Source organism: Seriola lalandi, unplaced genomic scaffold, assembly GCF_002814215.2.
Source record: "Seriola lalandi dorsalis isolate HSWRI2012SDOR001 ecotype SW California unplaced genomic scaffold, Sedor1 jcf7180002053592, whole genome shotgun sequence".
Lineage (NCBI taxonomy): Eukaryota > Metazoa > Chordata > Actinopteri > Carangiformes > Carangidae > Seriola > Seriola lalandi.
The window spans coordinates 13,766-25,596 of NW_019524145.1; the positions used below are offsets into that span (position 1 = coordinate 13,766).

An 11,831-nucleotide genomic window follows, 5' to 3' on the forward strand; every position below is an offset into this window, starting at 1 on the left:
CTCCGACCCCTCCTCCGACCAGAGGATGAGCGCCACGGGCTTCGAGGAGACCGACCTCACCTACCAGGTGTCTGAGGCTGACGGATGCTCAGAGGTCGCCAAGGTAACGCCAGAGTCAGTCAGTGGAACGGCAGAACTGTCACCACGGAGACAGTAACGTGTGCTGGTCCCTGTCGGTGGTTCAGATCCGGGTTGATGTTGAGTCCCCCCACCCCTCGTCTCTGTCTCTACCTGCAGGATCTGATCAAACCAGCGTTCTCCAACATGCCCAGCACCACACAGGCCACGCCCTCCTCCTCCTCCTCGTCTTCATCCTCTGTGTCCATGCAGGTGCAGACCAGCGCCCCCTCCTGGCAGCCCCCCTCCTCCACCAACGGGACAGTGCTGAAGACGTCTGCAGGTGTCGTTCTTCCTGGAGGCTTCACCTTGATGCCTGGTAGGAGGCGGGGTTTCCTCTCACCTGTCTGTCAGCTGCTGATGTCTTCTCTTCTCTTGTTCTGTGTTTCACTGTTTCTATGTTTTTTACCTGTTGTTGTTGTTGTTGTTGTTGTTGTTGTTGTTGTTGTGTGAGTCAGGTGTGTTCACAGTCTGCTCAGTTCAAACTGTCAGGAAATAAATCAGTCAGAAACTCAGGTGAGAGGTGGAGGGTCGAGGATCATGTGACCAGCAGGAACAGGTGAAGACATTATCAGACAGGACAGGTGTATCACCTGATCAGTGTTCAGTAATTCACCTGCTGCTATCTCTCCAGCCACTACGGGTCAAAGCCACTCCTTCTATGCTTTTCTGAACATGTGGGAAGATGAACAAAAAGTGATGTTAAAATCATGTAAACATGGGCTTTACTGAAGTCGTTAACACACTCCTAAAGACTTGGTTCTCTCGCTGTGATCACCTCCTCCGGCACCTGCCACTTGTGGCTGAGAGCTAAGGCTGCTGTCAGGTCTCACTAGGGATGTCACCATACCAGAAATTTAGTATTCGCTACCAATACCAGTGAAATTCCACGATTCTCGATACTTATTTCAATACCATGGTTACCATGGTTCACTCCTTTATTGAAAAATACGAACAAATAAAACAAAAAACAGAAAAGTGCCATGTCACCTTCAAGAATTTAAAATAAACAATACTCTGCTGAAATATAAGCAGTAAACCTTTTATGGCACAGCTTTTCAACTGTGGTTTGGAAAGTGCGACAGCCCCGTTTACAAACAGGCCTTTTCTTTCGACGAGCCGAGGTGCTGCAGCTGGACCAAGTTGTGTGTCTGAACTTGTCGCCATCTTCCATTTGTTATTGCGGCTAGACCGCAGCCTGATCGTGGGTTCTTCATCCTCCCTTTGCCAGAGGCCGAGCATGTGCTGGAGAAACTTGAGATGTGTAACAGATATTTCTGCTAAAAACATACACAGTGGGATGTAACGTTAATTTAGGGAAGCTTTTCAAGAAGCTTGGTGTGCTGTGATGTAAAAGAGATAATGTTCATCTGTAGGGTTGCCACTTTTTATGTGGCAAAAAAAGGTGGCAACTGGTTTGGTTTTACTTGACATTATATTATTCACAGCACTCTGAGGTCATAACATTGATTCAAATCCACCGAGTACCGAGAAAACAAGTACTAGAATTATGTTTGGAGGCGGAGGAGTCCCGTATTGATTCAATGAGGCAGAGGCGGCCGCCTCCTAATTCTCTATACAGGAAAAACCCTGATCAGATAATCAGTAGTTTCTCCGTCCTGAGCCTCAAAGTGTGGCTGTTTGACACCACAGAAGCAGAAGAGACAGGTGATGAGACTGTGTGTGTGTTGTGTCCCTGTCCTCACTAACGTCTCAGCTCATCTCATCCTGCTGCTTGTGTTCAGTGTGTTAGCAGCTAACCACTTTGGCCATGCCCCCCCCCCCCTTCACCTGTCCACAGGTGCTCCTCTGCCCCCTGGCACTCACACCATCCCGCTCAGTCAGCTGCAGGGCCAGCCTTTGGCCATCCAGGGCCCCGTGGCCCCAGGCCACGCCTCCACGCTGCACGCGCCGACGACACAGGCGACCACGCTGCTCCGCCTCCCCGCCACCGTGTCACTGTCAGGTTAGCACGCTGACACGCCTACTGCACACCAGAGAAAGAGAGTTTACTGGATGTTTGTTTACTGGATGTGTCATGAACCCTCCACAGAGAAAAGTGTTCTGGTGTTTAAAGGAGCTATATGTAAGTTTAGCTAGTGCCACATAGCTAACATTAGCATTAGCAGCTGTTTACTGACCAGCCCATGTGTTAACTCTGCTAACTTCTCTGCTACTGAAGTTAGAATGCTAACAGCTAGCCCTGGATACTGAGTCTCTGCTCAGAGGGCATGTTGTCATCACCTGTTACCTGTGTTCATCAGGGGGCGGAGTCTCTCAGCAGCTGCAAACTATCCAGGTTCAGCCCAGCAGTCAGCAGGCCTCCACCAATCAGAACAGCTCAGACATCCACAACCTCCCCTCCTCCACAGGTAGGAACATAGTCGTTGTCGTCGTCGTCGTCGCCCCCCAACACACACACACACACACACACACACAGGAGGAACTGTTCTGGTTGGATCCTGATCACTTCTCTTTCTCTCTGCAGCCAATCTTCCCACCTCCATCGTCTCCTCCTCTTCCTCTTCTTCCTCAGTAGCGGGTCACATGATGTACCCAGGTGGTCACACAGTGATGTACGCTGCACCGACGCCCTCGCTTGGCGATGGCAGCCTTACCGTCCTCAACACCTTCCCCCCAACAGGCCACGCCCAGTCACATGAACCTGGTACAACTCTTTTAATATATGAGTCAGTCAGTTGACCCTGAGTGACTCAATGACATCACCATGAGTGCATGTGCCGGTTTTCTGAACCCAGAGTCATCAGGACCAGGATCTGTGACAGTGTTTTTGGTTTGTTTGTCGTGTCTTTCAGGCGCCGTCCCGCAAGTCTTCCTCACTTCGCTCCCCCCGGTTGCCGCTCAGATCCCGGTCTCTGCGGTCCAGCTCCACCCGGTACGTCTCAGTGAGCAGCACAGTGTGTCTGCTGTGACTCTGTGAGCGTCTGCTCATGTCTGTCTGTGTCTCGTTCAGATGGTGATCAGTCAGCAGAGCAGCAGCAGTAACCTGACGGAGCTGCAGGTCGTCAGCCTGGATGTCCACCAATCAAAAGATGACTGACGTCACATGACACACACACACAAGCTGGTGCAGCTATCCTTGTAAGGACACTTCCATTCATAGGAAACAGTGTAACCCAGACCCCAGTCAGGACCCTGTGGTACCTACAAGGTGTCTGTGTTTATAGCACATAAAGGTCCCAAAGAGGTAACAAGAACACACACACACACACAGACACACACACACACACACACACACCATCATCATCATCACAAACAGTTATTTTTTCCTCACTCCTTGGTTTGGTTTGTTCCTGTTTACTTCCTGTTGTTCATCATCATGTAAACAATAGCAGACTGTAAACAGTGTGATGTGATGAGTACATGTGGAATAATGTGAATGAACATGTGATGTCATGATCAATCAGTTTATGAGACGACAAACATGAGGAAGAAGCTGTGATGTTCAGGCAAGAAGTGTAGCTGTTGCTGGATAGCTAACATTAGCATTAGCATTAGCAGCTGTTTACTGACCAGCCTAGAAGAAACTTCATTCCTTTACTCACAAACATTTGAAACAAACACCAGTGTTAACTCCTGTCTCTGTCACACCTGCTCTTCTACTGAAGTTGGCATGCTAAGCAGCTAGCTGTTTGATACTGAGTCAGTGTAGCTGCTCAGAGGATGTATTACAAACACAATGACAAGTGACCATCATCAATCATCATCATCATCACCTGCTCACAGTAAGAAACCAGGTTCAGTGACAGAGAAAAGGCCCCTTGTATCACATCATCACACACGTGTGTGTGTGTGTGTGTGTGTGTGTGTGTGTGTGTGTGTGTGTGTGAGTGTGAGAGAATAGTGTTCTGAATGTATCAGTATCTTTAGTTCATGTTTTTCTCTTTGTTGCACTTTGAGATAAAGAAAAACAAAGTGCCAAGAACATGGAGAAGTTTGTTAAAGGAACAGTTCACACATTAATATTAACAGAGGGAGCAGGAGGACTCATGTGTTGATGTTTGATCATGTTACTCCGAGGTTCTCAGTCAGTCCACAGCTGTAAAGAGACAACAACAACAACATGAGAGCTGTTCAACACTGTAACAATGTCCAAAAGGACAGTAATGTTTAGATTGAACAGTTTATCGGTTATCTGATCAATACTGATCATTTATTTTTATCATTGATCAGAGGTCATGTCCACAGGCGTATCATGTCTTGTTGAAGTGAATGTGGTCCAGACACCAGAAGACAAACAGGATCCAACATGGACTCTGATGAGCTGATGAAGATCCTGCAGACCTGGTCTGGGGTCAGGTCTGAGCAGGACCTGGTTTTATCAACTTTATAAACTTTTGACTGTTGACGTCAAATATATTTTTGTTCTGAGCCTATTTTTCTCCCAGCGTCACAAACTGAAGCAGGTCAGAAATCAGCCATTTGACCTCTAACCTCCTTCATGTGTTTACGGTTTTCATTTCTTCATGTATGGACCTATATTTCTATACAGTGATTGTTTCATATGAAACAATCAATAATCAATCAATAAAAAGGCCTTTGGAGAGAAAACATGATGTTCTGGGTCACCAGCCAGCCCCGGGCCCTCAGGGGCCCCAGAGGTTCATTGTGTGGAGACCAGCTCTAAAATAAAGCGTTTTAGAAACTGAGTTTGGTGTGAGTCTTCAGGTGAGGGAGGGGCTGTGTGTCAATATATTGCCACAATGCTGATATCAAACATTGAGAATGTTCCTGAAGAAATCTATATGTGTAATTATTTAAAATATAATTAATCAACTGAGGTCCGTTCATATAAAAACATGGACATTCACTCCAAGCAGTAAAGAGGAAATTGTTACTGAGACTTTCTGTTCCTCTCAAAGGCCTCCTTACTCTTCTGAGCTCTCAGCCTCATCTCACTGTTTCATTCAACAAATTTAGCTGGTCAGTTCTCATCATGTGACCTCATCACGTGAGTTCAGGGTGAATGTTTCTAGTCTGTATCTGCTGTGACAGGAAGTTTCACACTCACTCTTCTTCTGCTCTGAGAAACAAACACTGACGTTCAGCAACACCAACAAAGAAGAATCTGTAAAACAGAATTGGAGAGAGATAAAGACAGAGCAGGTCTGGTTCCGGGGTTCTTTAACCTGCACAAGAACCTATATTTCTGACCACAGGAAGAACAAACATCAACAATAGTTCTCAACAAACACAAGGGCCCTCATTTATCAATCTTGCGTGAAAACAGGCGCAGATCTGAGCGCAGAATTGTTCGTACGAAAGGATCCACGTGTGATTCATGAAACATTCGTATCGGACCAATCCCAGCGTACGAATGTTCGGGTCTTGATCAATGCGGCGGCTGAATTCGATCGTCATTAACATGTTACGCCCTTAAATATTCCTGGTTCGGAGGCCCCGCCCACTAAGGTCAAACATGGAGAGAAGAGTTACTGGCAAAAAACGAAACTTTTCAGAGATGGAGATCGACATCCTGACATCCGAGGTGGCGCAAAATAAGGATGTGCTTTTTGTCAGTCTGAAGAGCGGGATCACAGGAGCTCATAAAGCCGCTGTGTGGAAGAGGGTGACGGAGATGAGTTTGGCTCTGCAGCGCCGCCTCCTGCAGCCGCGCGCCAACACAGCTGTTTGAAAAATAAAAGAATAGTGTGTGTCCCGGTCACCTGGCCGCCACGTTTAAAAGTGAGAGCTTGGCATCACAAATCACCTGCACATTTACAGAGTGGTAGTTTTTGCGATTGATGAATGCGTAATCATTCATGGATGGTGCCTTCAGACGCACGAGTGAAATCAATTGCTCCAACCACATTTGGAAACCCAGCAATCTGGAGATCCCTGCGGTCTCTGAACACGCGCTCACGTCTGACGCGCGTATTGTTCCTCCAAAACCAGTAAATCTGCCATCGTTATGATTTGATAACTGTCAAAGCATCTGTTTAAATAAGGGAGTGAGTAAACATCTGGCCAACCACAGTGCAACAATGATTATCTCACCAGATGCTTTTAATTGTTGTTCCAGTTGTGTCACACCCATCGGAAAAAAACATAAACAATTACACAATTTTGCCATGAGTTAATTTGCAAACACACATTTCTGCTTGTATTTTTATTATTTCAAATTTTAATGTGCAATAATTAGATGTCATGTCAGGCTATTTAGCCTCTCATATTGTTTTATTGTACAAAAGAGTGGTATCAGTAAAAAACGTGGGTTTTTTTTAATCTTGTTTTATTCGTTTTAAGAATCCGTTTTGATCTGTTCTAAATATGTGACATGATAATGACAGCTGAGGTTTGTTTAATAATTATTTTCAGACTCAGCCAGATTTTGCTGCTGCACCGCAAATCCAGATTTGCGTACACGAGCTCAGACCTGACGTGAGATCTGATCGTATCGTCCGCTCACGTCCAAATTGATAAATGCCGAAGCTTGCGTGGAAACGGTCGTACGCACGGTTTTCTGCCGTACGTTCGTTTGATAAATGAGGGCCAAGGTGTTTTACAGAATAAAAACTCTCGGAGCTCAGATCTGAACTGGTTTGGAGAACAGGGACTAATAATCCAGATTAGATTAAGATGACGTCATTACACATCAAAGATAATGAACAGATGTGTTTAAATGTTCCTGTTGGTGAAGCAGCGTCTTCAGTGTTAATAGGTGAGAACAGATGAGATGTTTTCAGATTTGAACTTTTTGAAGTTTTTAATAAACGGTGGAACAACCCTTTTATTCATAGTTGTGTCGTCACACATTGCGTCGCTCCCTGAATACGTCAGCACCGCGACACATGCGGCAGCCTCTCTCCCCGTGTTAGCCGTTAGCCGCGCAGTGCAGACGGTTGAAATCTTTCTCCGGACTCGGTGAGTTCAGGTCGAATAAAACGCTCAGAGGACGATGGCTGCCACCGGGACGCAGGGCAGGAAGAGGCTCCTGAAGGAGGAGGACATGACCAAGGTGGAGTTCGAGACTAGCGAGGAGGTAGATGTGACCCCCACCTTCGACACCATGGGACTCCGAGAGGACCTGCTCCGCGGCATCTACGCTTACGGTAGGCCGAGGATCCGGAGGCCTTGGGGAAGAGTTAGCTCAGGATGCTAAAGCAAATTTTTAATCACCGCGGTGAATTAACGTGATAATTTCACTGTGTTCAGTTCACAGTTTATTTAGATTCAGACATATAGGACTGACTTTAAAGTGTTTACATTGTTCACGTTGTTTTCACGGTCTCCCGCTCTCCGGTTAGCGTTAGCCTTTACTGCTTCACCGCAGAGCTGTTATTCTTCTGCCGGCATAAGAACTGAAGACAGGAAGTGACTAGCTACGAATCAGCTCCAGACTGTTTCACAGTCAGACCTTATTTATCCCAAGAAGGGCAATATCTACGGTGGCCCTGAGCTCAATGCACTGAACCTGAGAAAACAGACCAACACTCTGTAAGTTCAGAAAACATTTTCATTAATTTGACAACACATGTAAATTCACAAACGTGTTGAAATTCAGTCCTACAATACAATGGAAGTGTTTCCAGTGGACACAAGCAAAGGGGCGGCGGTGGGGCATGAAGGCGTAATCCTAACTGCAGCGGCCTGGGTTCGAGTCCGACCCTGTGTGCCATACCAACCCTCTCTGTCTGTCTCTCCCGCTCTGTCTGTCTGTCTATCTCTATCTGTCTGTCTCTCTCTCTCTCTCTCTTTGTGTTATAAAAACTCTGAAATAAAACTTAAAGGATACAGAGTTGGAGACACCTGGACCAGACCCTGGACAGGTTTATGTTTGAATGCTGTCCAGCTGTGCTCTCCTCTAAGCAGATGTTTCATGTGACTGGATGTTTTGTGTTTCAGGTTTTGAGAAACCGTCTGCGATCCAGCAGAGAGCCATCAAACAGATCATCAAAGGCAGAGACGTCATCGCACAGTAAGACCTTTAAAAACTGACCCCAGAACTGTGGTGGTCCTGCTCTGACCCGAGTCTTCTCTAACTGCTGGTCTCTGGTCTGTGCAGGTCTCAGTCTGGAACAGGAAAGACGGCCACCTTCTGTGTGTCAGTGCTGCAGTGCCTGGACATCCAGGTGAGTCCGACTCTCAGCTCCACAGGTGGGACTACCAGGGCCAAAGGTTTAATTTGTGCGTCACACAGAGACGTGCTGTGAAATTCAAAATGGCCGCTCTGAAGAAACAAAATGAATCTGATCATAAATAAAATGTTGAGATGTTAAAACATGTTCAAGATTTCAGATTGTAATCATGTGAAGCTCATGTAATGTGACTGAAAACTCCAGAATAGTGCTGCTGTTTAAGATGCAGAATGACCTTTGACACTGAGCTGATGACATCATGCTGTGATGTGTTTCCTGTCTGCAGGTGAGGGAGACCCAGGCTCTGATCCTCGCTCCCACCAGAGAGCTGGCAGGACAGATTCAGAAGGTAGCCCAGCCCACGCAGACACACCCAACCAGTCACGTGTCAGCGTGTGTCACATGGCAACGTGTCCCGGTCACTGATTGGTTCTCTGTCTTGTGTCCAGGTGCTGCTTGCTCTGGGAGACTACATGAACGTTCAGTGTCACGCCTGCATCGGAGGGACCAACGTGGGTGAGGACATCAGGAAGCTGGACTATGGTCAGCACGTGGTGGCGGGGACACCTGGACGAGTGTTCGGTGAGTCAAATCACCTGTCTCTTATCTGGATCCTGATTGGTCATCCTGTGACTGAAGCAGCCAATAGGACGTTAACATCGTCTGTCCTGCAGATATGATTCGTCGCAGGAGTCTGAGGACAAGAGCCATCAAGATGCTGGTTCTGGACGAGGCTGATGAGATGCTCAACAAAGGTGAGACTGAGCATGTGCAAGACACTCACCTGAGACTGACACACCTGGACAAAGCTGTGATGTCAGCAGAGACATGAGTCCTGGTCTGAGACAGAGTCTAGAACAGGAGCTCTCTGTGTTCTGATCTGCATCCAGACGGAACAGTTCAACAAGTTCTGATTAAAACATCACACACACTGTGGAGAACCTGATGGAGAACCTGATGGAGAACCTGACTGACCCTCACTCGTCCTCCTTCAACGTCAGTGTTGTTTTTGATGTTTCAGGTTTTAAGGAGCAGATCTACGACGTGTACCGTTACCTGCCCCCGGCCACACAGGTGGTTCTGATCAGCGCCACGCTGCCACACGAGATCCTGGAGATGACCAACAAGTTCATGACGGACCCGATCCGGATCCTGGTCAAGCGGTCAGTGCAGAACCTCTGTGTGTCGATGGACGACCACCTCACTGATCAATCTAATGATCGACGATCATCAGATTGATCACTGATCTGATTTGACTTGGTTTCCCATTAATGTTGTAACTTAGTATTTGTAGTATTGAATATATTTTGCCCAGCCAGTTTCACGTACAGAACCACACACACACACACACACACACACACACACACACACACACACACACACACACACACACACACACAGGTCGATCAGCCAACAGAACATTTAGTTCAGTTTAAGGTTCTAAACACAGAACTGCACTGAGACCTGAACCCAGATCAGTCAGACACGTCAGTACAGTACTGAAGTGTCCCCCCCCCTCCCTGTGTGGGTGACTGTCTCTCACCCTCAGTGACGAGCTGACCTTGGAAGGGATCAAGCAGTTCTTTGTGGCCGTGGAGAGAGAGGAGTGGAAGTTCGACACTCTGTGTGACCTGTACGACACTCTGACCATCACACAGGCCGTGATCTTCTGTAACACCAAGAGGAAGGTCAGACACACACACACACACACACACACACACTCGGGGTTTAGTCTCTTGCTTGTCAGCAAAGCCTTGTAGGACACTGAGTCTCTGTGTGTTTCAGGTGGACTGGCTGACGGAGAAGATGAGGGAGGCCAACTTCACGGTGTCGTCGATGCACGGAGACATGCCTCAGAAAGAGAGGGAGTCCATCATGAAGGAGTTCAGATCAGGAGCCAGGTAACACTCACACACCTGGACCTGGAGCAGACAGGTGTCCCTCTGTGTAGATGATCTTTATTAATTCATTAAGTCAGACGAATCTACAGCAGCTGGTCTACTTTATTAATGTTTCCTCTCAGCTTTTCTTTTTATTTCTTTTTGTTTGTTTCCTCTGAGCTCAGACTCAAGTATTGATGTTAATTATCTGCTCATTTCTGTTTTCATAAATCATACACTTACATAAATAAGAAAGTCAACATGATTGACAGCTGTAGATGATTGACAGATGACCTCCTCTGTGTTCCAGTCGCGTGTTGATCTCCACTGATGTCTGGGCTCGAGGTTTGGACGTTCCTCAAGTTTCTCTGATCATCAACTACGACCTGCCCAACAACAGAGAGCTCTACATCCACAGGTACACAGCACTACCTTCAACATGTATCACTCCACAGAAAACAGTTCCCACAGTAAGGAGAATTAACAAATCACTGTCATTATGATAATAGAAGTCAAAGTGATTCTTTCAGGAATGGATCAATAAAGCTGCTGAATAAATACAATAGTGTGTGTGTGTGTGTGTGTGTGTGTGTGTGTGTGTGTGTTAACCATGGGGAGAAAAAATGACCCTAACCCTTTTTGAAATAAAGATTAGAACAATACAAAGAATAACATCAATGACAACACTACTTTTAGGTTGTCGGAGGTAGTGCAAAAACAAAACAACAGTAACTTTACTGTAAGGTGTGTATATATTTATGAAATGTATTCAGCTACAGCCCTGTTTATTGTCTGTGCTGCTGGTGACTTGGCACCATGTTTTCGTTGCTGATCAAACAGAGTTGGGAGGAGAGGCCGCCGCTGTTTCTGTCGAGTTGCTGCTCGACCTTTCTCAGCTTCAGTCTGGGACTTTAAGAGAAATATAACACGTTTCAGAAACAAATAATTGTGTTTATCCTGTAAAATGAACTAGTAACGTTACAGACTGTTTGCTGCCTAGCTCTCACATTAACGTGAGTCGTTTTATTATTAGCCACTAGCTTAATGATAACTTAACATACGGCTAATGTGGCTTTCAGCTAATGGCTAATAGTTAAACGGCTAACGTTAACGTGTGCTGCCGGTCAGGTAAAATAATAATACAAAATAATTCCAAACGGCACTTTTTCCAATTTCAACTAAAACAGGTTGTGAAGTTCCTTCAGCAGCAGCACCTGCCATGTTAATTTAGCATTTAAGGTCTCCAAGAGACAGTTGTGCAGGCGCTGGTGGGGTCTGTAGGAGTTGATCCACGTGCCTTCTCCAAACACAATCAGTGGTTTGAAATGCATATGAGACTGGTCCAGTTTGTGCATTAAGGTTCGCCTCTGTAGTTCCTGGCCAGCACAGTGAAAGCTCTGTCCTTAGCCTGATGTTCTCTGTTCATAATTTGTTTTTCTTGTAGCTTTTGCACAATGTCCTTCATTCCTTAGGGTTTCAAGAGATCAAAGGTGGTGCTCTCTTAAACATCAGACCTGCAGGATATGTCTTTGTGGTTGCATGTGGACTGTTGCGGTAGTTTAGCAGAAAATTGTGCAGTCTCTGATGCAGGGTTCCTTGTCCTTGTGATGCTTTCAGTGCATGTTTCATTGTCACGACAAACCTTTTCCGCAATGCTGTTTGTGGCAGGATGGTATGGAGCTGATTTAATGTGTTGCACTCCATTAGCTTGCAGAAAATCATCCATTTCCTGTGA

At 46.3% G+C, this 11,831-nt stretch overlaps 2 protein-coding genes across 2 annotated transcripts in view; both read left to right on the forward strand.

Annotated features, from left to right (window-relative positions):
- LOC111651353 (serum response factor-like) overlaps nucleotides 1-5,628 on the forward strand; it is a 7,510-nt gene extending 1,882 nt beyond the window's left edge. Inside the window, exons 4-10 of the mRNA XM_087172688.1 lie at nucleotides 3-103; nucleotides 238-436; nucleotides 1,919-2,083; nucleotides 2,382-2,489; nucleotides 2,606-2,785; nucleotides 2,934-3,013; nucleotides 3,092-5,628. Of these exons, the coding sequence (XP_087028814.1) occupies nucleotides 3-103; nucleotides 238-436; nucleotides 1,919-2,083; nucleotides 2,382-2,489; nucleotides 2,606-2,785; nucleotides 2,934-3,013; nucleotides 3,092-3,178 (920 nt within the window). The 3' untranslated portion in view covers nucleotides 3,179-5,628. The remainder of the gene's footprint in view (nucleotides 1-2; nucleotides 104-237; nucleotides 437-1,918; nucleotides 2,084-2,381; nucleotides 2,490-2,605; nucleotides 2,786-2,933; nucleotides 3,014-3,091) is intronic.
- Nucleotides 5,629-6,923: 1,295 nt separating this feature from the next.
- eif4a3 (eukaryotic translation initiation factor 4A3) lies at nucleotides 6,924-10,614 on the forward strand. The gene is made up of 10 exons (XM_023401341.2): nucleotides 6,924-7,190; nucleotides 7,984-8,056; nucleotides 8,144-8,210; nucleotides 8,503-8,565; nucleotides 8,666-8,798; nucleotides 8,891-8,971; nucleotides 9,238-9,379; nucleotides 9,766-9,904; nucleotides 10,002-10,117; nucleotides 10,407-10,614. The coding sequence occupies exons 1-10, from the start codon at nucleotides 7,037-7,039 to the stop codon at nucleotides 10,597-10,599; spliced, it is 1,161 nt and encodes a 386-aa protein (XP_023257109.1). The 5' UTR covers nucleotides 6,924-7,036; the 3' UTR covers nucleotides 10,600-10,614.
- Nucleotides 10,615-11,831: the final 1,217 nt, after the last annotated feature.

Coding starts and splice junctions, on each gene's coding strand:
- eif4a3 (XM_023401341.2), top strand. CDS start 7,037: ATGGCTGCCACCGGGACGCAGGGCAGGAAGAGGCTCCTGAAGGAGGAG. Junction 7,191..7,983: donor CCGCGGCATCTACGCTTACG/GTAGGCCGAGGA, acceptor TTTGTGTTTCAG/GTTTTGAGAAACCGTCTGCG. Junction 8,566..8,665: donor TGGCAGGACAGATTCAGAAG/GTAGCCCAGCCC, acceptor TCTTGTGTCCAG/GTGCTGCTTGCTCTGGGAGA.